Source organism: Protomyctophum parallelum (genome assembly GCF_964188405.1).
Source record: "Protomyctophum parallelum genome assembly, chromosome: 4".
NCBI lineage: Eukaryota > Metazoa > Chordata > Actinopteri > Myctophiformes > Myctophidae > Protomyctophum > Protomyctophum parallelum.
The window spans coordinates 7,284,856-7,312,485 of record NC_139700.1 but is presented as its reverse complement, the minus strand read 5'-3'; the positions used below and the strand labels follow the sequence as shown (position 1 = coordinate 7,312,485).

The following is a 27,630-nucleotide window of genomic DNA, read 5'->3' as shown; positions in this document are numbered from 1 at the left end:
ATTGTGGTTGGTCTGATACCACTGTGCGATGGTATTCTATGTGGGTCGGTGGCGGTGTTGGTTACAACTGTTGGCCACCAGTTGTGACCAAGACCGCCACCGACCCACAGGAGAATACCATCGCACAGTGGTATCAGACCAACCACAATCAGCCAGCCCTCAAACCAAACCCTTCGACCTAGAAGAACTTGAAACTGCAATGGGAAAGTTGAAACCCGGAAAAGCAGCAGGGATTGATGACCTACTGGCAGAAATGTTACAGCACCTGGGACCCAACGCAAAGACCTGGCTTGTGGGGATGCTGAACACATGCATAGCACAGAAAACCATCCCTTCTGTCTGGGAAAAGGCCAACGTGGTTGCAATCCCTAAACCTGGCATAGACCCATTATCCACAAAGAGCTACCGACCCATTTCCCTCTGCATCACCTACAAGGCTATATGAGAAGCTGCTACTCCAACGCCTTGTTGCCACTCATAGATACCAAGCTGACTAAAGACCAAGCTGGTTTCCGTCCCAGCCGCTCCTGTGCTGGACAGAGCTCAACCTCACCCAACACATTGAGGATGGGTTTGAGGGGAAACAAATAACTGGAGCAGCATTCAGAGATCTCTCTGCTGCCTATACGACACTGTCCAACACCGCACAATGGTCAGGAAAAGCCTCCTCAACAACAGGCGCTTCTATGTTCAGTTAAATGACCAGAGGAGTAAATGGAAAGCCCAAAATAACGGCCTCCCACAAGGTAGCGTGCTCGCCCCCCTCCTTTTCAATATCTACACAAACGACCAGCCACTACCCAATGCCTAATGCCAGCGTTTCATCTACGCCGACAACCTCTGCATTACGACCCAACAAGCAGACTTCCAGAAGATTGAGTCTGTCCTTGAAAGTGCCCTCCAAGAAATGTCAAGCTACTACAATACAACCACCTGAAACCCAACCCATAGAGAACACCTCACACACACATAATTTCCTTTCGTGGCCGTTTACATTTGAGGGTCGCTGGTCCTCTCGAACGGAACAGTTTAACGTCATGCCCAGGACGAAACGATATAGAGAACACCAACATGACAAATAACAGCAGGAAGGCATGGGCCACAATCCACCGTCTTGGCAAAAACCACACCACTCATAATTCACAACGGTCACAGCAAACTCTGTTGCATCACAACTGGTGTAGGTATTGGATGGAGCCCGCACACCACAGGTATAAGAAAGACGTTCTTTATTGAAATACTGACAACGTTTCGATCTATTTGATCTTCATCAGGTCATGTGTACACAAAACATACACTTTTATACTAAGGGAGTGCCCCCATTAAACAATCAAAATACCACATTTTGGTGCCCCTCCCATCACTGCAGGTGTGACACTTCAACCCTGAGTGAGTAGGTGGGGACCCAGACATATTGATGTGAATATAGTCTGTTCAGAAATTTTAGTGCCTCTCATAGAGCTTGTAGGTGATGCAGAGGAGGGAAATGGGTCGGTAGCTCTTCGGGGATAATGGGTCTTTGCCAGGTTTAGGGATTGCAACCACTTCGGCCTTTTTCCAAACAGAAGGGATGGTTTTCTGTGCTATGCATGTGTTCAGCATCCCCACAAGCCAGGTCCTTGCGTTAGGTCCCAGGTGCTGTATCATTTCTGCCAGTATGCCATCAATCCCTGCTGCTTTTCCGGGTTTCAACTTTCCCATTGCAGTTTCACGTTCTTCTAAGTCGAAGGGTTTGGTTGGAGGGCTGGCTGATTGTGGTTGGTCTGATACCACTGTGCGATGGTATTCTATGTGGGTCGGTGGCAGTGTTGGTTACAACTGTTGGCCACCAGTTGTGACCAAGACCGCCACCGACCCACTGGAGAATACCATCGCACAGTGGTATCAGACCAACCACAATCAGCCAGCCCTCAAACCAAACCCTTCGACCTAGAAGAACTTGAAACTGCAATGGGAAAGTTGAAACCCGGAAAAGCAGCAGGGATTGATGACCTACTGGCAGACATGTTACATCACCTGGGACCCAACGCAAAGACCTGGCTTGTGGGGATGCTGAACACATGCATAGCACAGAAAACCATCCCTTCTGTCTGGGAAAAGGCCAAAGTGGTTGCAATCCCTAAACCTGGCAAAGACCCATTATCCACAAAGAGCTACCGACCCATTTCCCTCTGCATCACCTACAAGGCTATATGAGAAGCTGCTACTCCAACGCCTCGTTGCCACTCATAGATACCAAGCTGACTAAAGACCAAGCTGGTTTCCGTCCCAGCCGCTCCTGTGCTGGACATAGCTCAACCTCACCCAACACATTGAGGATGGGTTTGAGGGGAAACAAATAACTGGAGCAGCATTCAGAGATCTCTCTGCTGCCTACGACACTGTCCAACACCGCACAATGGTCAGGAAAAGCCTCCTCAACAGGCGCTTCTATGTTCAGTTAAATGACCAGAGGAGTAAATGGAAAGCCCAAAAGAACGGCCTCCCACAAGGTAGCGTGCTCGCCCCCCTCCTTTTCAATATCTACACAAGCGACCAGCCACTACCCAATGCCTAATGCCAGCGTTTCATCTACGCCGACAACCTCTGCATTACGACCCAACAAGCAGACTTCCAGAAGATTGAGTCTGTCCTTGAAAGTGCCCTCCAAGAAATGTCAAGCTACTACAATACAACCACCTGAAACCCAACCCATCAAAAACCCAACTATGCAGCTTCCACCTGAGGAACCGAGACGCAAAAAAAATAACTGAGCATCACAAACTCTCAAACCATACCCACCCCATGTAACTTGGAGTTACACTGGACAGTTTAACGTCATGCCCAGGACGAAAAGTTATAGAGAACACCAACATGACAAACCCTACACTAAAAGCCTCTATATTTAATAAAAAAACAATTCTGGACAGGAATCCTGTATTGCAGGGGTGCCCAAAAGGTACATGGTGATCTACCAGTAGATCACAAAGGCTGTGCAGGTAGACCACATGGCATGCCCCTGTATATAATCTATCACTTGAATTAAGGTGACTTGACACCAGCTCAAATGTTGCACACAAACATCAGTAGCAAAAGTACAAAGTTATTGTGACAGTAATAATTGCTATAGTGTGTGTTCAGTAACAGGAATATTCCTGTCTCTCCAGCTCTTTAATAAATAGAAAAGGGTTTAATCAGGAGTTGTAGTAGCCACAGGATAATCTAAGCGGTGGATATTGCTCTTGTCTTCATGTCTTTATGTATGTAAATTGTCTTGTTGTTTGTGTCAAATGCGTGTATATGTGTTCTGCATATACTTGGCTGCTGTGTTGCAAGATAATGGGAGTTACTGATACTATGGGAGTGAATGGGAGTGAAAGGGAGGTACTGTTACTATGGGACTGATACTATGGGAGTGCATGGGAGTGGATGGGAGTGAATGGGAGGTATTGTTACTATGGGACTGATACTATTTGAGTGAATGGGAGTGAATGGGAGGTACTGTTACTATGGGACTGATACGATGAGAGTGAATGGGACTGAATGGGGTGTACTGTTACTATGTGACTGAATGGGAGTGAATAAAAGTGAATGGGAGTGAATGGGACTGAATGAGAGGTACCGTTACTATGGGACTGTCACTCCCATTCAGAGTGAAAGGGAGTGAATGGGAGGTACTGTTACTATGGGACTGTGTTTAACAAAAAACTGGAGAGACCGGGAGACCTCTGTTACTGAACAAACACTATAGCAATGATTTTGTCACACTATAGAGCTATTTAACACTGTTACTGAACACACACTATAGCAATGATTACTGTCACACTATAGAGCTATTTAACACTGTTACTGAACACACACTATAGCAATGATTACTGTCACACTATAGAGCTATTTAACACTGTTACTGAACACACACTATGAAAATGATTACTGTCACACTATAGAGCTATTTAACACTGTTACTGAACACACACTATAGCAATGATTACTGTCACACTATAGAGCTATTTAACACTGTTACTGAACACACACACTCTATAGCAATGATTACTGTCACAATACAGAGCAATTTAATTTAGGTAACCAAATTGACCCCAATAGTAGATCTTTACACTCTCAATAGTTCAATTGTTGTTAAGCATCTGCTTAATTTCCAAAAAACTACACAATTAGAGAATGTAGAAGATTGCTACTTTTGATCCTTGGATTATATAATGCTGATTGTAGCATAGTGGTTAGTGACTGAGCTTTGTTAACATGAGTGCCCGGGATCGTTTCCCACCAATTTCAAAGAATGTTTGTTGCTTCGTGCCAATTTTCACAGAATGTTTGTCCTTTTACCTACCAGACAATACTATTTTCACCTCTAGTCGATTATTTATTCAGCGTTTGAGCCACGGACCAACATTTGAGGCCATCTAGTCTCTCAGACCCATTTGAGCCACTGACCACCATTGTGAGAGTCTATTAATGTGAAATGGTGGTCCGTGGCTCAAACATGTTATCACTTTTGAAGTTACTTGTTGTGTTTAGATATGTAAATACTACTCTTTAAAGCCGTGTTTCGGTAGTCGAGTGGGTACTGTCGACGGTTAGTAAACATTGAGGCCGGGCATAGTTGTTTATAAACCTTCGACACTAACCATTGGCTACTGAAACACTGTTTTACAGTTTCGTACAAACATCATATATAAACATCATAACAAGTAACTTCAAGTGATAGACGTTTGAACACACAAACAACAACAGCGTTAAGTATTAAATAACATTTATCACTTACTTGCTCCGAAGACCGATGGTGACGTGGCACGTTCCAAACAAACACTGACCAAACCTACCTCCACGCGTCTCTTCCGTATTTGAGGGCGGCGGCACTTCCTTCCGGTGTGAGGCCACGCCCGCGAGATTTAACCGCGAATCTATTGTAGTCCTACGTTACATCCGGGTCCCTTGGTCCCATCCGCTTCTAATGCAAAATAGCTACATATGAACGCGTGAATCTTTTTTTTTTTTTTTTTTTACAATAACGTTATTTGTCAGAAAGGAAGCTGTCGTATATTTCATACTATACAGGAGAGAAATGTGAACGGCAAACAGACGAGATGATGTTCCAAGATGTCGTTTATTCAGAGTCCACAGCGCAGCAGCATAGCATAGCATCAAGCTCACACAGGAGCCAGAGCCAGCTGGCCACAAGTCGTGACCACTGACCAGCCTCGACTGACTCACCCCCGTTCCCCTCAGAGTACAGGTATTAAGTACAGATTCTCAAACTAAGGTGAGAATGTAGGCGTGTGCACTGTTCCTCTGAAGACCCATTGATCAACCATATGCCAACACCAATTCTATTGTTACACAAATTGCAGCAGGAACAGACAGTAAACCGTAAACAAACCATCTCGACACCCAGCTTTTGAATGACAAAGGCAGGCCTTGCATATAGACAGAGTGACTGCAGACTTAAGACAGACAGAACATCATACATTTGCACAAGAACATATTATTGTCCACTGTCCAGATACGACACATCAAGAATATGGGATTCCATAATTATACTTCTTCCTTGTGTGATTGACATGCTATTCTGTCCTTCTGCAGTAGACCTATTTTTGGTGATTTAAAGCATCTAGGGTGTCGGCCGTCCCAGGGTGAGATATCCTGGAGCTGCCGGTGGCTAGCCTATCTGTATGACAAAAGAGTTTGTTGACCTGAAAGAACAGACTGGCTGATCAAAGACTGTGCCACTAATAATATGCAACAAATGTCGACACCCACGCCAATGTAGAGTGCTTAAAAGGTAGACCAAATGTACAATGAGTTGTCAGTCAGGGGCGCAAGCCTATGGGAGACGTCAGCCACTTTGCTCATGGCTGGCGTGAGCTTATGCTGTAAGCTGTATACTTCGTTGAAATAAACATCTTGGAACTTCATCTCGTCTCATGTCTGCCGTGCACAATTATCCTCTGTATGGTAGGAAATATACTTCAAAGCCATTGAGGGTTAAAATGGGTCTTAATGCTTCCAACTCATATAACTGTCACCAACAACACTTTTAATGATATTACATGAAGCAGACAGCCCTGTGATGAAACCTTTAGCATTACACTGTGGTTAATACGTTTTTATTCACAATGGAATGTTATTGTACTCTTAATATATCATGGTGTAGCACAGCACAGTAGATTCATATTTCAATCGATCTGGGATGTTAAAATTGTGCAAAACTCTGTTCAATGAATGGCCTCTTCTGCTACATTAAACATTACTAAACATTAAACGTTACTTATACCTGTTATTGAGACTCCTATAGAGCATGTTGACATGGATAGCTTGGTTAGTAGTATCTCTGTTAGTTAATGCAGTTTGATTGATTAAATTAATAGCCTATTTTATTAGACAAAAATGTAGAACAGTAGTGTCATAGAGTGGAAAATGCCATTTGGTTTAATGTCACAGAATGCAGTGCCACGTAGAGCAGCATGATAAATGGTTAACTTTATAGTGTGTTCAAAAATGGCAGATCTGCAAGTTCAGTGTCTTGAATGAGATGTGCTCACTGTGAGTTTGCATATCTGCTATTGTCCAGCATAGGACCGTTGCACAGTGAAGTATAAACAAGGCTTTAGGATTTATAAGTCGTTTTTAAAATATAATATAATATTCACTCCAGTGAATAGCATTTATCCATTTAGATAACTTTTTGATGTTATTTAATTACTTATTTTTTACACAGAAACATAATGTGTGTCTTTACAATAACTGTAATGTAATAATAATACTAATAATGTAATGTAATAATTATTAATTAAATAACCTTATTTTATTCTGAAGGCAACCGGATGTCTTAAATTAGCTAGCTCTCAGACAGGAAGTTCTAAATTAGCTCAAAAGACGGAGCCGTCATTTAGTGCCCTAAACAAACATTAAGGATCATAGAATTGGCTGGCAAACCATTTACGTCATAAGTGCTCTAAACAAACATGTAATATCCTCTCAAAGTCCATAGACTTGGCTGCCAAACCATTTACGTCATAAGTGCTCTAAACAGACATTAAAAACCCCACAGATTTGGCTGCCATATGATGTAATCTTCAAAAGCCATGCATTGGAGGGGCTAAAATCACATGCCAATACATTTTAATTGAGTGTGGGGAGCAGTAAGGGACCTGGAAATTAGAAAAAGTTGAGAGTAAAGTTAGTCAGAACCGAAAATGACAGAAACAAATAATTTTATTTTAAAAATATTTCACTGCTGATACATACAATACACTCATCATACTCATATATATTTGCATAAAGTATACTCTTATAACATGATAATATTTAAAGATTTGATACATTATTGTCAGGTGGGGAAGGGTATATCAACAAGGGGGCCACTGTATTGTAGTGTGTAGTGTAAAAACATTGAAACAGAAAACCACTATAACAGACACAGTAACCTCACAAGCCACCTGGATTTCACTGCTGTCGGGTGGACAGAAACCGTTACTTTTTGGGAAATTCAAATGTGTGTCAAAACGTGTGTTGAGTTGGGGGTCGGCGGCCAAATACATATATCATTTTTGGGGTCCTTGACATGAAAAGGTTTATCTTTTCTTCTGAAAACTGTTTAAGTAGAGATTTGTAGAATCTGGTCTCAGGTCTTAATGGGTTAAGTAATGACATTGATGCACAGGATGTGCTGAAACCGTGTTAGAAGCATAGACATGTTTGTATCAAGAGTCAAGAAACCCCAAATTGATAATGTTTGGTATCCCAGACTCCCACAAGGCGTCCTGATGTAAAACGCTGTGAGCATGCAGGCTGACAATTTTCGAATAGTCGGAAAATAAAATATTATTATCAAAGACCACTGGGGGTCCCACTGGCCTAGAGACAATATAGGCCAATACAGTTTCAATACAGTTTTGAGGGAACTGGTATGACCATAGAGTGGGCTGCTTTAAAAGGATGGCTTTCTTGTCCTGCTATGAGTTTCTGCCACTAGCACCATTTGGCATCCACTACCAAACAACCTATTTTTTTTTATTAGCAGGGACACACAATGGCCGCAGAAGGGACCTGTGACACAATCTGAAAAAAGGGCTCTTAAAAAAAGGTCTTACCCCTGGGATTCATGAGATTTCCCTGGGTACATCATCCCTAAATCTAAAATCTCACTTTGCAACAAGGAGCCTAGTCTGATCTAGAGTGCTGGCGAGGTTGAGAGAGAGAGATAGGTTGCGTTGAAGATATTAAGTAGAAGTAGGCCTATCTAGGAAAACAGACAATGACAATAAGAGCTCCGTTCAGATACTCTCAAGTGTCACTGACTATCTGACCCTGTGTTGTCATGAGATGCCATACAAACAAACTATGTTAGATCTTCTCCCATTTCAAATAATGGATCTTTTGGGTTAACATTGCCTTCATTTCAATATCTGCCCCTCTGCTTCTAGACCCTTGTTCCAACCCATACTCGAATCTGGACTAGAAAGACAGTTTGCACTAAACCCGCAAACAAGGGTTTGATAAGTGCCCAAATCTGCAGATTTTAAAATCAAATTAACTCCAAGGGCACGGTCACACATACACATCAGAAACAGACGTGCCCCATTCTTTCCCTGTTATGCAGTGATGGAAAGTAACTAAGTAGATTAGATTAGTACTGTACTTAAGTAACATTTTGAGGTATTTGTACTGAGTATTTCCAATACTTTTACTTCTACTCCACTACATGTCAGATACAAATATTGTACTTTTTACTCCACTACATTTATTTGAACACTTTAGTTACTAGTTACTTTGTAGATTTTGATTATTATTACAAAACATACAGTTGAGTAACCACTTCAGCCAGATCGTCTATTTTCAAAATATCTTTATCTTATTTGAAAACTTGAAATGGCACAGTCTGCATAATGAGTAGTACTTTTACTTGTAACAGAGCATCTTTATATTGCATTGTATTGATATCTTTACTTAAGTAAAGAATGTGAGTACTTTTGATATATTTTCCACCACCGTCAGTGGGACAACCACTCCAGGGCGAACTACACACCGACAAATTGATTTCTCGGCGTACGTTCATTGGCCATTCCCTTTGAAGACGTGTACTGTATGTGTGACCGTAACCTTATATATCTCCAAGTTCTCACGTTGCGAGGACAAATTGTGTGAGGCAATATTCCCTTAGACCCACAAACCCCCCCAGCAGAGCAAAACGAGAATCAGTTGAACCCATTTTGGGGGCGGGAACCCCTTTTGGTGTTAGCATTACACTATGCTTTAGCTATTGAAAAATAGCAGATCTACAAGCTCACGGTGACGCACTACGAGCTTGTAGGTCTGCTATTTTTGAAAAATCGAAGAACGACTGACATAGAAACATAGCTTTTTCAGAAAACTGTCATTTTCAAACAGACATTTTTAGAATCTGATCTCAGGTCAGAATGGGTTAAAAGGCATGTACAGATGAGCTGCCAAAAATGGCACGTTTCTTTACAGGTCCTTTCTCCTTTTCTCAGGCCGTTTATACCACATCTGATATATTTTTTTAAAAGCCATTAAAAACGTCTCACTGGCTCAGGGCCTGCCTTTTCCAAGAAGTGCTGATCCTACATCAGCATTATTTTCCAACTAAACGAGTTCATCAGCACTCATTTTCACCGACTCTATAGTCAGCAAATAAACTAGTAAGTTGAACGTGGGCCAGCAGGACCGTTCTCTGGGTTTTTCATGGAGTATGATGAGCAGGATTGCACTAATAAGCTGAGGAGGTGGACATATTGTGAGCCCCGCCCACACCCCCTTTCACCACCACCGTTACAGTACTAGGGGGTTAAATGGCATTTTTTTTTGCTAATAGCTGGAGGCACACTTTCGCTTGTGTGCATTTCCCCATTTAGAGATTAGTTGGATAATATGGCCATTTTTGGGGAGCGCAACACAGGCATACCTATTTGTGTGAAACAATGTTTTGTCGTCTATACAGGGTTTCCGTAATATACAGTACAGTGACAGTTCTGACAGGGGCTGCGGTTGGTAGGACACCGATGTCGACTGGTCTCCCCTATGCCCAACTCCACACCCCCGGTCCACCTTCTACAGCCCGTCCGTCCGCCCTCTCTCTCTCTCCGGCACATTCTAGCAAGTACGCAACACAATTCCAAAAACTGTCCACACTGCAAAATCCTGAATGTCAATGCAACTCAATTTTACAGCCAAGATTTGAGAGTGCAGGAAATGGAACCCCGGAGAGCTGTGAGTTGGCTGGTTGTGGAGTCGGGTAGGGGGTCGGTTGGTTGGTTCTTGGCTGGTTGGTTGGTTGGTTGGTAGGTTGTAGGTTGGCATGGCCTGACACAGAGCTCAGAGTCACTGATAGATAAGAGTTAAGTCACAGAGGACTTTCGGTGCCTGCCACGATTCGACAACATCTATCGTCCTCGTTCATTCACGGCCACCGCCAAAGTAACAAGTGACCGACAGTTTCAGGCCTGCTCGTATGACTCCGGGCATCTCACCGTGACAACGGTCGACGAAGAGGACCTCATTACGTATACGCGGCCAAGAGTTCGGGAAATGAATAACAGCAAGGTGGCACGCGTAGTAGTAGTCGTGCAACCCGACAGAACTCCTTCCATCAGTGGCTCCGGGTCTTTACGGAGGAGTCAATATTCTCTATGGTTCCCGGAACTCACAAAGGCCAGGGGAGGTCACTGAAGTCCACGGGGCCCCCGAGGCCGGCGTCGGCCTCCAACAGAGACATGATGACAGCCATGGCCGCCTCGTCGTTACTGGGACTGCTGGAGCCAGGCTCGTCCATGATGTCTATGCTCAGGTGGGAGTTGTCGCCTAGAATACACGATGTGAGACAGAGGAGAAAGAAACGTATTCATTGACGCTGCTCAATCAGTTTAGATACAGTATACATTGAATGGTCTCCATCCACACAGAATAACTCTTCCTACTTCCAGGCCATTTCCATACTTCCTTCACATGTTTGGCTCTTAAACCTTTTAATTTCAAGGACCCCCCGCCTGAGATTGTACAAACAGTTCTTTCCAAAATGGCGTGTGTGTGCATAGAGCCCATTGAATTTGAATTTATATGACAATGGGTCTTGGGGTGTCCTGCGTGTGTGCGTGCGTGCATGTGCGCGTGTCATACTCACTCATAATAGACTGGTTGGAGTATGGGTATCCTATTGAATCAGGACCAGGGATGATCCCTGCTGATGGTAGCTCAGGTGTTCCTCCATTTTGAATCTACAGACAGAGAGATACACACACAGATCAGCTTCCACTGGACAGAGACAGAGGCACGCCGTATTAGAACAGCTCCGTTTCCACTGGAGACAGAGGCACAGCAGATACTGTATGTACGCAGCTCAAATAATGTTATTGCTATAATGCTATTATTGAACAAGGAGGTCTGTACAACGTAGTACATGATGCAGATGAGTGGTAAGTTCTTATTTGCACTATACCATAACTAACCCTATATCCTCATTAAAGTAAATCTGTGCTGACCTAACTCTGTACATTTGTTTTTAATTTTTATTTGTTTGTTTTTACTCCAAACAAATTCTAATAGAAAATAAATTCTATTTTGATAACAGCAAAAAATAAAAACATAATTATTACTCAATACATCTACTTTACGTTTCATAATTTGTCTCCTATGTGCATAAAGTGGTTAATCTGCACAGTGGTTAACGATCCTGTTTTGAAACCAGACTCTTCCCGTGTTGCTCACGTGCGTTCCCTGTCTACAGTAACGAGAGCGTGCACAGATCGGGTGTCGACCACACACACAATGACCTCGCTTGCCCGTTGGGATGTCATCGCACACACACACACGCACGCACGCACACACACACGCACGCACGCACGCACGCACGCACGCACGCACGCACGCACGCACACACACACACACACACACACACACACTGTGTGTGACAGGCACAGCGGTGTCACATGACACAAACAGCTACTGTAGAACACCACCTCTCTACGAAAACGCGGAGAGGTGCCCTCTAGGCCAGGTATAGGCTGTGTGTGTGTGTGTGTGTGTGTGTGTGTGTGTGTGTGTGTGTGTGTGTGTGTGTGTGTGTGTGTGCGCGCGCATTACCTTCTTTCCCCCAGGGGAGCAGGTATCAGGGGGAGGTGTGCTGGTGATATTCAGAGGACTGGAGCCACAGCTGGAAGGAGACGAGCCTCGGATCCTGTGTATGAGAGAGAAAAATAGCAATAAGAAAAATTGTTGTTTGGTTTTCAATGATGCAATAGAATGACTCTTGGGAAACTAAAGTACAGTCATTTGCTAAACCTTTATTTAAGAAGCAAAAGGCACTGGAGACTGATGGTTAATCTGGGTGACTTTTTCCTTGTTCAGTGTTCAGTTCTGTCGAGTGGCTATTGATGATATGCACACGGCTGCCATCTTGCCAGCAAGGTGCAACTTCCCATAGACAGCCCATTCATCCAAACAGAAAAGTCCTATTTAATTCTATTAAATAACATCAAACTCACCAACATTGCAGCTGTACGAAAAGCTTGAATTATCTGCAAAGTGTTTGTTTCATAAAAATCCACCGTAGACATGTTATGATAGCTACTTCCTGTCAAGAAATTCTAAGGGCGCGTTCGGAAATGCGCCCTGAACGCACTGGTGTGCTCTCTTGTCGTTCGTTTATTCAGTGCACTCGGTGCGTTGTCGTTCGAAAATCCAGTGCGCTGCGCACCGGGTGTGCCGAGTGCACGCACTGAGCAACCCTACCCTCAGGGTAGGGTTGCTCAGTGTGAATGGTGTGTTGTAACTGGTCGTTCGTAAATAAGGCACACTGAACGCACTCTGTGACATCACCGCCCACCACACTCAACAAACTGACCACATTCCCGGTGCGCATAGCCGAACGCGCCCTATTTGTCAGAGTTTGGAAGCACTCGTTATCAGTAAAGCAACCTCCTGCTGCCTCCTGCATTATGTGCAAATTCAAAACAGGTGGTACACATGGGCTGTTGAGTGATAGTCCATCTGCAAGGAATTTCTTGCCAAGGAGTAGCTCATAACATGTCTACAGTGGATTTTTATGAAACAAACACATTGCAGATAGAAAGAGGATAATTCAAGCTTTCCGTACAGCTGCAATGTTGGCAAGATGGCAGCTGTGTGCATATCATCAATAGCTAACTGGTAGGATAATGGTCCGTTACTATCACATGTGGAAGAACTACCTACCTCTGTATTTCCATCACTTCATCAGCGATCATACGTCCGATCTTTCCGGCTCCTGCTCTTGTGCCTCCTGGGATTCCTGGCACCGTCTGCAGCGCCCGCCTTCCACCGCCTGCCAACCAATAGGAACACAGCATGAACAAAAAAAGACCGACCAATAGGAATACCTGCCAACCAATAGGAACACGGCATGAACAACAAAGACCGACCAATAGGAACACAGCATGAACAACAAGACCAACATCACTTAACATCCCCGGTGTCCCTCACATTTTCAATAATTTTTCCCCCCCAAAAATGTTTCCAAAATAGGGAAAATAGCATCTCCACAATCTCACAACATGAGCTAAGGTAGTTATAACGAAACCCCATTGACCTCAGTCAGGATGCATCACTGAGGATACGTCCCAGGTGCATCCATGCAATGTATTTTTAGTTAGTTATTCTATTTATAGTGACTCATAGGAATAGACTATATGTGACAACCGGGTATAGTCTGGCGACCAGCGGAGAGACGGGTGACAGCCGGAATGTAGACGGCACCCGGGTGAGCAGCGTGGGTTAGCGCCCCAGCCTGTGTCCTCCGTGAGGAGGAAGCCCAACAAACCTCGGCGAGGCCTTTGGGAGGGCCATTATAATCCACCACTCCTGAATACATCACTGAGGATACGTCCCAGGTGCATCCATGCAATGTATTCTTAGTTATAGGGATATGCATTGGGACATTACATTTGTCAGAAATTGAAATAAAGTAATGGTCACAAAAAAAAGAGAGGGTGAAAAAAAATCCTGGGAATTGCACTTGTGTCCTATGTATACATAGAAATGCTGTCTATACTGTACTGCTTTTTCCAAATAAAATAAATATTATAAAAATAAATAAAAAAGGATGGAAGAATGGAATGGAAAAGTGACCAAAACATTCTGGTAAGAGTGTAAATATAAAAGTTAGTATTTTACCCTCTGAGGTGAGAGCACTGTCCATACTCTGTGGAGAGGCTGCAGACTGAGGGTATTCTGACCCTTCTATCAGCGGACACCTGGATGGCACAAATATACAACAATAGGTCATCATTATGGTTAGGGTTAGCACCAAAAGAATCCCAAAAGTGCATCTCATTGACTTCCTTTGTACAATTCATTAAACAGCTTAGTGTTTGAAGATCTGGATCCGGACCTGGACTTCTTTCCTACCTTCTTGATCCAGATCTGCGGATCCGGACCGGGACTTGTTCCCTACCTTCTTCCAGAGGAAATGCCTACATCTACAGGAAGTTTAGATTTCTCTTTGAAACTAATCCTGCAGGTGTTGTTGTGGTATTATGGGAGAGTCTTTTTTGCTGAGCCGGTTAGGTTTCTGGTTGTCAATATATTGTAGACTTTTCTTCAAGGTCTAAGGTACAAGCCGCGTAGGTTTCTGGTTGATTTTATATTGTCAGGATCAACTTTGTCTGCATTTGTTTATGTGCTTAAAAGAGTGACTTTGAGAGCTGTTTTGTCATACAATGGAAGTCAATGAGACAATATTTCTGGATACTTTTCAAATCAACTGCGCAACGCTACATGTCGCTAATTGGACTAGATACATCATGAAAAGGTAAGCACAAAGTTGTTGATCTATGCACAGGTAACAGAATGCCTATCTTTGTCAGTACAGGGTTTGCATTGTGCTCTACAATGATTATGTTTTGGGAGTTGTCTCTTCCTGTCTGTCTTCCATATCCTTCTGGGAATTGTAGTCCACCCTCTCAAAAAGTATTGTCTGGGGACTCTGACTAGCACACTGTACTTACACTTTAACCCATTCTGACCTGAGATCAGATTCATACGAGGTTTCCGCCGGACACACACTGGTCTGATGAACCCATTCTGACCTGAGATCAGATTCTAAAAATGTCAGTCGCTCTTCGATTTTTCAAAAATAGCAGACCTACAAGCTCGTATCGCGCCACTCGGTGGCGCGATATGAGCTTGTAGATCTGCTATTTTTCAATAGCTAAAGCATAATATGACGCCAACACCAAAATGGGTGCCCGGTCAGAATGGGTTAAGAGAAGAACTATCATGTGTTACTTACGACACTACAGTGTTGGTGGAGACGATGTACTCCACCTCCTTGGTCCACGGGTTCATGAAGCTGAACCAGCGGCTTCTCAGCGTGATGAACGAACCGTCTTTGATCTTGAACTTGTAACAGTTGGTGTTGATCTTCTCTCTCATCTGAAGGACTGTATGCAAAACACAAATAACGTTAAGGACCAAGACAATTTGACTGAGGTACTTTTACTTTACTGGAGTTTTCCAATTTCCAATAATTTTATTACATTCTACATAACTACGTCTCGGATCCAAATATTTTATTCAACTAGGCCTACTTTTATTTGAAAACTTTACTAGTTACTAGTTACTTACTTACTTTGTAGATTTGGATTATTATTACAAAACATACATTGACAACTTCATTTCAGCCATTTGAAAATAGCTGATCTACAAGCTCACAAGTCACAATGTGTTGCGAAGCATTGTGAGCTTGTGAATATAGATATGAACAGTATCTACCATGTCTGTGGCACTCTGCTAGCTAGGTGAACACTGTAAGAAGTATGAACAGTATCTACCTTGTCTGTGTCTGTGGCACTCTGCTAGGTGATATAATGTAAGAAGTATGAACAGTATCTACCTTGTCTGTAGGTAGCACTCTGCTAGGACTAGGTGACCACTGTAAGAAGTATGAACAGTATCTACCATGTCTGTAGCACTCTGCTAGGTGATAGAATGTAAGAAGTATGAACAGTATCTACCTTGTCTGTAGCACTCTGCTAGGTGATAGAATGTAAGAAGTATGAACAGTATCTACCTTGTCTGTGGCACTCTGCTAGGTGATAGAATGTAAGAAGTATGAACAGTATCTACCTTGTCTGTAGCACTCTGCTAGGTGAACACTGTAAGAAGTATGAACAGTATCTACCATGTCTGTAGCACTCTGCTAGGTGATAGAATGTAAGAAGTATGAACAGTATCTACCTTGTCTGTAGCACTCTGCTAGGTGATAGAATGTAAGAAGTATGAACCATATCTACCTTGTCTGTAGCACTCTGCTAGGTGATAGAATGTAAGAAGTATGAACCATATCTACCTTGTCTGTAGCACTCTGCTAGGTGATAGAATGTAAGAAGTATGAACCATATCTACCTTGTCTGTAGCACTCTGCTAGGTGATAGAATGTAAGAAGTATGAACAGTATCTACCATGTCTGTAGCACTCTGCTAGGTGATAGAATGTAAGAAGTATGAACAGTATCTACCATGTCTGTAGGTAGCACTCTGCTAGGTGAACAATGTAAGAAGTATGAACAGTATCTACCTTGTCTGTGGCACTCTGCTAGGTGATAGAATGTAAGAAGTATGAACTGTATCTACCATGTCTGTAGCACTCTGCTAGGACTAGGTGACCACTGTAAGAAGTATGAACAGTATCTACCTTGTCTGTGTCTGTGGCACTCTGCTAGGACTAGGTGACCACTGTAAGAAGTATGAACAGTATCTACCTTGTCTGTGTCTGTGGCACTCTGCTAGGACTAGGTGACCACTGTAAGAAGTATGAACAGTATCTACCTTGTCTGTGGCACTCTGCTAGGTGATAGAATGTAAGAAGTATGAACAGTATCTACCATGTCTGTAGCACTCTGCTAGGTGATAGAATGTAAGAAGTATGAACAGTATCTACCATGTCTGTAGGTAGCACTCTGCTAGGTGAACAATGTAAGAAGTATGAACAGTATCTACCTTGTCTGTAGCACTCTGCTAGGACTAGGTGACCACTGTAAGAAGTATGAACAGTATCTACCATGTCTGTAGCACTCTGCTAGGACTAGGTGACCACTGTAAGAAGTATGAACTGTATCTACCATGTCTGTAGCACTCTGCTAGGACTAGGTGACCACTGTAAGAAGTATGAACTGTATCTACCATGTCTGTAGCACTCTGCTAGGACTAGGTGACCACTGTAAGAAGTATGAACTGTATCTACCATGTCTGTAGCACTCTGCTAGGACTAGGTGACCACTGTAAGAAGTATGAACTGTATCTACCATGTCTGTAGCACTCTGCTAGGACTAGGTGACCACTGTAAGAAGTATGAACAGTATCTACCATGTCTGTAGCACTCTGCTAGGTGATAGAATGTAAGAAGTATGAACAGTATCTACCTTGTCTGTAGCACTCTGCTAGGTGATAGAATGTAAGAAGTATGAACAGTATCTACCTTGTCTGTGGCACTCTGCTAGGTGATAGAATGTAAGAAGTATGAACAGTATCTACCTTGTCTGTGGCACTCTGCTAGGTGATAGAATGTAAGAAGTATGAACAGTATCTACCTTGTCTGTAGCACTCTGCTAGGTGAACACTGTAAGAAGTATGAACAGTATCTACCATGTCTGTAGCACTCTGCTAGGTGATAGAATGTAAGAAGTATGAACAGTATCTACCTTGTCTGTAGCACTCTGCTAGGTGATAGAATGTAAGAAGTATGAACAGTATCTACCTTGTCTGTAGCACTCTGCTAGGTGAACAATGTAAGAAGTATGAACAGTATCTACCTTGTCTGTGGCACTCTGCTAGGTGATAGAATGTAAGAAGTATGAACTGTATCTACCATGTCTGTAGCACTCTGCTAGGACTAGGTGACCACTGTAAGAAGTATGAACAGTATCTACCATGTCTGTAGCACTCTGCTAGGACTAGGTGACCACTGTAAGAAGTATGAACTGTATCTACCATGTCTGTAGCACTCTGCTAGGACTAGGTGACCACTGTAAGAAGTATGAACTGTATCTACCATGTCTGTAGCACTCTGCTAGGACTAGGTGACCACTGTAAGAAGTATGAACAGTATCTACCATGTCTGTAGCACTCTGCTAGGTGATAGAATGTAAGAAGTATGAACAGTATCTACCTTGTCTGTAGCACTCTGCTAGGTGATAGAATGTAAGCAGTATGAACAGTATCTACCTTGTCTGTGGCACTCTGCTAGGTGATAGAATGTAAGCAGTATGAACAGTATCTACCTTGTCTGTGGCACTCTGCTAGGTGATAGAATGTAAGCAGTATGAACAGTATCTACCTTGTCTGTGGCACTCTGCTAGGTGACCGATGTCGTCCTGGTGGAAATATTCGTAGAAGGAGGTGCCCAGCAGCTCCTGGGGCAGATAGGCTAGGATGGCTGTGGCTCTGGACAGAGAATGCACGTGCTGAGTGAGTCTAGGGCTGCCTGTCACCTTTACAACATTTGTCGATTAATCGTCACACAAATTATTGCCATTGACAATTTAACTTTTGGCATTTTGGTAATTGAATTTCGTTTAAAAAAGAAAATACGCAGGGCAGATGTGACAAATAACTAATAGGCTATACAAAGAAGTTACTGATATATTATATTTAACAATTGTATACTTATCTTTTTTATATTTGAAAATGTATGAACATTTTTCAACATTACGATTATGATGATAATGCAAAATAATTGTAATTTTCTCAAATAATTGCGACTAGACGATTATAATAGTGACAGAAGGAGTCTGCTGGTAGGCCTACAGCTGCTGCTCTGAGGCTAGTAGTGACAAGGATGAAAATGAACAAAATGCACAATTTAACTTAATGAACTAGTGTCACGATTCTGGGCTGATATGGTAGAATAGGCTATTAATTATCAAAAATAGATTTTCAACAAAGAGTTTGTGTAGAGGGAAAAAGAGGGGACCAACTATAGAGCGTCGCAGTCCGGCCAGTTAATGATTAATGCACGACGAACTGTCAGCCGGTCCGCAGTAACAGAAAAGCTTGGGAACGCCTGCTTCTATACCACGACTGTGCACATCCTCACCTCTGGTCGACAAAGACGAACTTCCCGTCTATGGCGTGTCGCGAGACGTACTCCGTGGGCTTGACCCTGATGTCCGCCAGGCTGGGCTGTGGTACGATGTGGGGGTGCAGTCTGCCGATGGCCACCAGGCAGCTCAGGTTACAGCCCTCGTTGTCGGGTTCGTTATCGTCATCCAGGCCCATCTTTGTCGGAGGCCAGCTCTTCAGGTAGCCCGTACTGTGGATGGTGCAGAAGCTCTTTCGATCCGCTGAGGAGAGTCGGGACATAGGTGTTCAGTCAGGGAGAGTGTGTGAAACAGATAGAGGATGGAATTATAATTACCAATGGTACAGGAGACAGTGGAAGGCCATCCCACACTGTGGGTGGTAGAGGAATAAGGGTGGGAAGGGGAGGTGGGTGCTGATGAGGGAAGACAAGGAGACAAGAATAATTCGGTGAGTAATATATTTATAGAAGCCATGCTAGGATAGGGCCGCTGGGGAGGATGTAGGTGGCACAGTGGAAAGGAAAGGAAAGGAAAGGAAAGAAAAGAAAAGAGTTGTGAGTCAAATGTGATATGTTCGTTTCTGATATGATCGTTTTCTGGGAGGTAAGAATCTAGTTGAATCCATAAACCATCTAAAGGGGTGGCTGTGACTCAACCAGTTGGTGCACTGTCCACAATTCATCACTGTCAGGCAGACATTAATTATTAATGCCCTATTTTATACTTCATTGCATGGCCGTGTAAAAAGAAATAGCCTATCTACAAGTTCACAATCGTGTACTTTCTTTTCTTCCGAGGAGTATTTGAAATTCCAGACACAATATTGACAGTGTTGGTTGACTGATTTGAAAAATATGAGTGAATTGTTGTCCTTGGCCTGCTGAATGTAAAGTATGCGCAAGAAATATGACACCAATCAGCCTAGTAGTATGTGAAATTAGCTGTGGACATGCACCCACACCAGATATTAATAAAAGTATGTTTGTCAAAACATCAGACTAGTATTTCTGATCTGATCAGAGTTGACAATAGCATGATTGAAAGAGGAAATATTTTGTCAAGACCTGATTCCCTTGTAAAAAAAAGAACAGTTGGCTGAGAATGTTTGTCATGGAACTAGACACCTGGGCTCCGGAGTCCGGACATACTGTACCTGTAGAGCGGAATTGGAATTTCTAGCTGCATTTCAAAGTGTGAGGCAATGCATTGTTGTGCACTCTATTTGTTGTTTGTTGACTAGATTTCATGCTTACTCTGCTTATTCGGATCTAGTCGTTGCAAAATTCCTAAAAGATTGTACTGTGATTCTAAATTGTGTCCTTGAGCAAGACACTTAATTGCTCTCAATGAGCAGGTTGCCTTGCGTTGTTTCGTCTGCTATTACTGTGTGAACGCTTTTGATAAAAGTGTAAAATGCAGCAGTTACTATTTATTTCAAATACTGTATCAGACCATTCATTTAATCATTCAGGAGTCAAGCATAGAAGTGCTCAAATTTGAGATCTGGGGCTCCATCTTGCGCCACCCTTATCCCTAAACTTATTTGCCATTTTTTTACTATTTCGAAAAACATTTTAAAATAGTTCAACTAGCCGATCTACATCTACTACATGTTGTGAACTTGTATCAGCTATTTGAACTATTTTAAAAGGTTTTTTTAAATAGTAAAAAATGGCAAATAAGTTTAGGGATAAGGGTTAAGCGGTGGCGCAAGATATAGCCTCTAGTGTTCAACGTTGTGTTCAGTGTGCAATCAAAACTCAAAAGCACAAGTTAATGCTTGGAAAATCAAGTAATATATGTGACTACCGGTATCAATGAAATCTTCTGTTATACAGCCTGATGTGAATTGACATTATAGTTGCAACTTGGTGTAGACTAAAGACTATAGTTTATTAAACATTATTCTATAATTTATCCTCCTTCTTGTGGAGATTTGGACATTGTGTTGTCTGTCTGCCGCTTTTTTCTGTAAATGCAGCCCTGCGCACATATACCAGTTTATTAACATGATATAATATATTACGCAATATATGATCCATAACTTTATTGTTATTTTTATACTAGATATGTGCGGTTAACTAAAAGTAAAATGAACACAACAGTGTCTAAAGTGGCCTACTTCCTTGGTTGTGAAATGCTCCTATGCTAACTGAACTGTGATTCCTGGCTCATGTTGCACATGAGGAAAAAAGTGGAAGGAAAAAGATTCTGGATGAAATCACAGTCACACAACAGAGATGGTGCGAAGATGCAAAGCAGCACAAAATGGAGAGAATGGAGTTTTTTTCCCTCAAGAATTTCTTGAAGCCATTTCTAGCGCACATGCTCACCTCCTGAAAACAAGTGTTGTATGTGCTATACTAAGAGTTAAGTGTGTAATGAAACGCAGCCTCGACTCGTTGCTCTGACGCCACCCGGTGCAGCAGCTAATAAAAACACAATTTGGTGAAGAAATTTGTTTTGTTGAGAAAATAAAATAAATCGTCACATTGTCATTGCTGCTGCTGCTACACATTGACAACAGAAGAAAGTGACCTGTTTTGAGATGTCAATTTGCGGTTATATTTGTGCCACCAGCTGTTTGGAAAAAGAACCACCACTCATTCGCTGAAAAAACGTAAGAGAGGTGCTGGAGCCACAAAGGGAACATGGGAAAAAAATAAAGGGAAGCTCCGCACACTCTGAAGAAGGTCAGTAGACCGAAAGCTTGCCAAATAAATACATTGATTGTGCGCAGATCTGAGTGTGCGGAGCTTCCCTTTATTTTTTTCTCATGCCACCAACTGACAACTGTTTAAAATAGGAGATCGTATCCCGCCATATTATAGATACTAAAGTCTGACTGGGCTTGGTTGAAACTGGAAACATTAGACCGTAGTAAAGGCTTGCAAGACCACAGAGTCACTTCCCTTTTAAACTCTTGACACTGATAGGGGTAACACTGAGGCATTACGTCCCATAACTATGGTGCTGATTTCATTGGTTACAATGGTTAGTTTATGTCTAGGTATGTCCCAAATCTCCCGATACACTTTTTCCGCTTCCGATCTGATCCCGATACCTCAATTTCTGTGTTAGCCGATACCGATACTGAATACCGATACCAGTGTTGTGATCTCATGTTGTGTTTATAGCTATATCTCGTGTTGTGTTTATAGCAGACTCCTCACTCAAATGTGCACTTGCAGTTTGGGCAACTCCAAAGCAAACTCCACATGCCCCAACATTTTATTTACCTGCCATAGTGCCAACCCCTTACCCCTGTGTCGCTTGCGAAACTCAGACATTCAGTAACGGTGGAAGAGAGAAGGGGGAGGCTGACGAGTCCGACCCAGACAGTTTCACAACTCCGCTGCCCCGATGTTAACTGTGTTATCAGAAATTTGTTTCTGATAGCCTTTTAAGTGAAACGTACTAGGTCTTGCCGTTGCTCAATATTCCATTTCATAATTACGGCTAGTTTGTAAATAAAATATTCAGGGGCAGAAATATGTTTAGAAATAACATTTACGTTATCGGCTCAACATAGTCTATAATTTGCTTTCACTGTCACGTACCATGTGTAGTTTCTAAATAGATTATAACCTTATTCAGCCCTACTTTGACTATGCTTGCACCTCTTGGTTCTCAAACATCTCTATGTCACTAAAGAGTACGAACCTCCCAAAACAAACTAATTTGACTACTACTAGAAAACAGAGTAAAGCAATTGAAATTGGGTCTGACATTTAAAATTGTAAATGCAGCTTTGCCCTCTATGCCCTCTGTATCCGCATACCTGACAAACTACCTCAAAAAAGTGAGCGACTCTCACAGCCACAATACAGGAGGAAGCGAGAACAACGATCTGGTACCACCCATTTTCAAAACAAACATGGGCAAATTCTCCTTCTACAGCACTGCCACCCAAGTGTGGAATATGCCCTGACTCCATCCCTCGGAAAATGCAAATCCCTGGCATCATTTAACCCATTCTGACCGGGCACCCATTTTGGTGTCGGCATCACGTTATGCTTTAGCTATTTAAAAATAGCAGATCTACAAGCTCATATCGCGCCACCGAGTGGCGCGATACGAGCTTGTAGGTCTGCTATTTTTGAAAAATCGAAGAGCGACTGACATTTTTAGAATCTGATCTCAGGTCAGAATGAGTTCATCAGACCAGTGTGTGTCCGGCGGAAACCTCGTATGAATCTGATCTCAGGTCAGAATGGGTTAAAACAGGCCTGAAAATCCACTTTTCAGCATGCCAAAGGGAGAGGAAATGATCTCTCTCACAGATTCCCACCTTATCGGTGTGCAACTCGGTCAACGGCGAGGCCATGACTGCTCATTCCCACTTCTGCACCTACTAGACAGTATCTTGTTTTAATATTATCAGAAACTAGTTTTGTTGTTGTGCTACAGCTACAGTATATAGATAAAATGGAGATCGATAGAGAACTGATATGGTCATTTGGATGTGCGTCGATCAGCCAATGCAACTAGAAAGTACAGTTCCTGAAGAAACGGTGTGCGTTCACTGTGATATGGAGTTCCACGCGGCTCCATTTTCGTACAGACATTCAGTCCGATAAGCATGAACAAATCCATGATTACATGCAAAGACAATGCCAACACATGAGTACGGGCAGTACAGGGGGAGTCTTGGAGGCGTGGGTATGGCAGAAGTTGGTCGGTTAAAAATAAAAAAGCAACAACAATGAGTTCCAATGAGATATGTACCTTTCTTCTTGGAGCAGGTGGAGGGGAATTCCTTGTCCTCTACTTTGACCGAGGGTCTGTTGCACTTCATCCTGCAGAAGAACGACCGTCTGGCTCCAGAACAGAGTCTGGATGGACCCGGGGTGATGTCTGTCTTCACCGGCAGGCCAGCTGGAGATGTACATTTACAGTCAAACGTCTATTCTGTCGTATTTTAATCAATTACCTTTTTGATTATATTACTATCAAAGCATCATTTCGTGCAGTGTGAGCTACAAATGCTGGGATTGAAAATTCGTCATTGATGCAGCTAATTTAGAGGCCACTTATTGATCTTAACCCATTTTGGGCGGGAACCCCTTTTGGTGTTTTAAACGTTATGTTATAAGTTACTGTAGCTATTGAAAAATAGCAGATCTGGTGGCGCGCTATACGAGCTTGCAGGTCTGCTATTTTTGAAAAATCGTGAAAATATTTATTTCAGAAAACTGTAGGATTTAGAAGAATTATTGAAATTTTGAGGTCATGCCTAAATGGGTCAAACAGGCCCCTTTTCCATTGGGGTTGAACTGGTTCGGTTATTTTTCCCCGTCTAACATTGAACCAGTTCAGAGTATTGCCACTGAAAATGAATTGGTTCATAACCCTAATAGTTGGTTCGAAACTGAAACCCCCAAGAATGGCTGCCGGTTCCGTGAAAGCACCAAGGTTTCATGAATCTACAACGGAACCAGTTCCAAACGTTCTTTTGGTGGAAAAGGGCCAGAGGAGTTACACTGTGCAGAATGTTTCAATGGTGCTTCAAAATTAAATCTAGAAAACATTTTCCATGTGTGTATGTTGCGTGTATGCTTACTTTTAGCGTCTATGAGCCTCTCGCGTGGGGCTGTGTCGGAAGAAGACAGCTGCTCTTTGACCTTTGCAATGTCCTTAGGATGAAGGTAGTCAAACAGACTCTGGCCTATAAGGTCATTCTGGGGAGGGTGACAGACGACAAAAACAAGAAGGAAATAGAAGAATCATAATCGGCTTTATTGTCACATCACAAGTGTAGAAAAGTGAGTGAAATTCATTTTGTGCATAGTTCCCATTGTGTTATCTTTAAGAGGGTAAGGGGGGTAATGAGATCACAAACATCATACTCGTAGGGTCTCTCTTAGCTTACTGTTGTTTACAAGCTTGTTTCAAGAGAGAGAAGGGGGGGGGGGGGGTTTAAGAGAAATTATGAATTATGATATAAAGAGGAAACATTGTTGAGAAGAGCTTGATGAAGCAAACTATTTCCAACAATAATTGTGTGGGTGTGGTGATAATTACCTGGCTGTAATTGAGAATTTTGTAGACTGACTCTGAGACAAAAAGGATCTTCCCGCGATCACATCCAACCACAAACAGGAAACCATCAGCAGCCTACATAAACCACAGTAAATGCAGTAGTTAATAAATAAATGAACAATGCTTTCATTAAAATCCACTACAAGGATTACAAGATTGACATGTTGTTACAATGTTTTGCTGTGATGAGTCTATAACTGATATTAACCCATTCTGAACGGGCACCCATTTTGGTGTCAGCATCATGTTATGCTTTAGATATTGAAAAATAGCAGATCTACAAGCTCATATCGCGCCACCGAGTGGCGCGATATGAGCTTGTAGGTCTGCTATTTTTGAAAAATCGAAGAGCGACTGACATTTCTAGAATCTGATCTCGAGTCAGAATGGGTTCATCAGACCAGTGTGTGTCCAGTGGAAACCTCGTATGAATCTGATCTCAGGTCAGAATGGGTTAATAGATCATTATATATTTTTTGCATTATACATATTATGGCCTTTTTACTTTCAGAAAATGACAGCATTGTTATAGTGATTACATAGTGGCAACATTTTGAAGCAATGCAGACAGGCCACACACAGCCGTGGGCTAAAGGAAACACGAAACTGAAAACATTTATGAGCTACTGTAGAAAAAGAGAAATCTCATGCCAGGAGGCACATCATATCATACCTCCTTCTGTCAGTACTCTGAATCATGTGATGACACATTGACAATGGGGTCTGGATATAATAAACCACTGTCAAGTGTCATGACAATCATTGTGGTGTAATCATATCTGCCAACTGCCAACAGATCTGTGCGGGAGTCTCCCTTAGTTTTTCTCAAAGATTATTATGGGGAGTTTGTTTAAAAGATGTATATATATTTGTTTGTTTTTTTGTTTTTTTTCTAATGTATTCTTTTGTGTGGCTTTCGCCTTTATTTTATATTTTTTATGGAGGCTGACAGGAAATGGGGAGAGAGATGGGGGGGTGACATGCAGTAAGGGCCGTCGGGATCGGGAGTCGAACCCGCGGCACACTGTCTGCCAGACTGGATTACCAGCCAAGGTGCCTGGACCGCTGAGCCACGGCCCAGGCCGGTTATATTGATTCTTGAGTGTCAATACAATATTCTGATATATAAACTCCTTCCCAGTGTATCATGCATATTGAACTCACTCTTAGTATCAGATGCTTCAGCTCATCGTCTGAAAGGAAGGAAGGCTTATAGTTGGCCTCTGTGTATGGGTTGGCTGCACCTGAGGACCAAACAAACATTTTGCTCAATGGCTATTTTTCACATTCTGGGTCAGTTCAACTGAAGGTATAGGACACAGATCTTTAACACTGCGAACGCACAGGGTTATTTAATCCATGAAATCATAGCGCCCAGCGATTTATAGCAGCAGAGGACATTTAGTGACGGACCGGATGTTATCCCGGATGTGGCTGAAGTAGCTAAATGTAGCCAAAACACTCTTGAGGTGATCGACAACAACGGGAGGTATGATTAATTCTATCGTGACTAGCGATCGTGGGCCGTCTAACACATAATCTTTTCTTAGAATTGGACGGAATTGTTACGCAACATCGAATGTTGCGCAACAGACGCTCCGTCCTGTACTCGGGGTGTAATGTACTTTAAGTTAAGTAGGCTGCAAAGCAAGAATTCTAGTCAAATTAACTGGATAGTTAAAACACATTTCCTGCCGGCATGTTTTCTGGCACCTCAGTAGCCCTTGCCACGCGAAAACAACAATCTACAAATCCTGTGACCGGTCATCTTAAACCGGAAGTAAGAGCCGCATCCTGTCCGTCGGTCAATCGGGTCCCAAACTAGCATGCAAGACGATAATATATGCTAACCGGAGCGAAGCGCCAGCATTTTAAGTTCATACTTTTATCTCATTTCACCAAATCTGAGGATTCATTCCGAGATATACTCCACTGAAGATCACGGCCATTATGGGACTCTATGGAGATCGGATGACCGTTTTTCAACTGTTTTTGTCTTCTCTCGTTCATTTCAAGATGGATGCCATTTCAGGCCATAGGCAGCTGCCGTAAGAGCCCTGCCGTAAACGGGTGTCGTAACCCGTCTATTTACGGGCGTGGCGGTCAAGAGATAACCTTTGTAACCCGTCTTTTTGGAGACGGGTATGGCGAGAAATGTGTTCATTCAAAAACACGCCACAGCAGACTTATCACAGTTAACGGTGATAGTTATTCATTCCACTCAGCCTTTTAGAGGTGTAATGAGTCTTTCCCTCAGTCGTATATATCCACCCATCCCTAGTCTACGGGCCCCTGCTGACCTCTGAGCGTCTTCATGTGCTGGACAGCCATGCGCAGGACGGTCAGCTTGTCCAGCTTGCGGGACATGGCGTTGCATGTTGGCACCAGGGAGGCCAGCTCGTCGATGAAGCTGTTCATCTTGTCCCGGCGCCGCTTCTCGATCTGACTGTGGGCCTCTCTGTCCAATCAACGACAAGCATATTGAGGTTTAGCATGAGGATGATGATCATATAATGGAA

At 42.7% G+C, this 27,630-nt stretch overlaps 1 protein-coding gene across 8 annotated transcripts in view; it reads right to left on the bottom strand.

Moving 5' to 3' along the window:
* Positions 1–7,194: 7,194 nt before the first annotated feature.
* bmal1a (basic helix-loop-helix ARNT like 1a) overlaps positions 7,195–27,630 on the bottom strand; it is a 39,082-nt gene continuing 18,646 nt past the window's right edge. For 6 of the 8 annotated variants that reach the window (XM_083763577.1, XM_083763581.1, XM_083763576.1 and 3 more), the window contains 14 exons: positions 27,412–27,569; positions 26,276–26,355; positions 25,094–25,186; positions 24,633–24,750; positions 23,798–23,947; positions 19,405–19,482; positions 19,084–19,330; positions 18,325–18,431; positions 15,281–15,431; positions 14,164–14,243; positions 13,207–13,315; positions 12,097–12,190; positions 11,138–11,231; positions 7,195–10,818 (listed from right to left, as the gene is read on the bottom strand). In XM_083763577.1, coding sequence (XP_083619703.1) covers positions 10,661–10,818; positions 11,138–11,231; positions 12,097–12,190; positions 13,207–13,315; positions 14,164–14,243; positions 15,281–15,431; positions 18,325–18,431; positions 19,084–19,330; positions 19,405–19,482; positions 23,798–23,947; positions 24,633–24,750; positions 25,094–25,186; positions 26,276–26,355; positions 27,412–27,569 — 1,717 coding nt within the window. In that variant the 3' untranslated portion in view covers positions 7,195–10,660. The remainder of the gene's footprint in view (positions 10,819–11,137; positions 11,232–12,096; positions 12,191–13,206; positions 13,316–14,163; positions 14,244–15,280; positions 15,432–18,324; positions 18,432–19,083; positions 19,331–19,404; positions 19,483–23,797; positions 23,948–24,632; positions 24,751–25,093; positions 25,187–26,275; positions 26,356–27,411; positions 27,570–27,630) is intronic. The other 2 variants (XM_083763582.1, XM_083763583.1) reach the window with 1 other exon arrangement.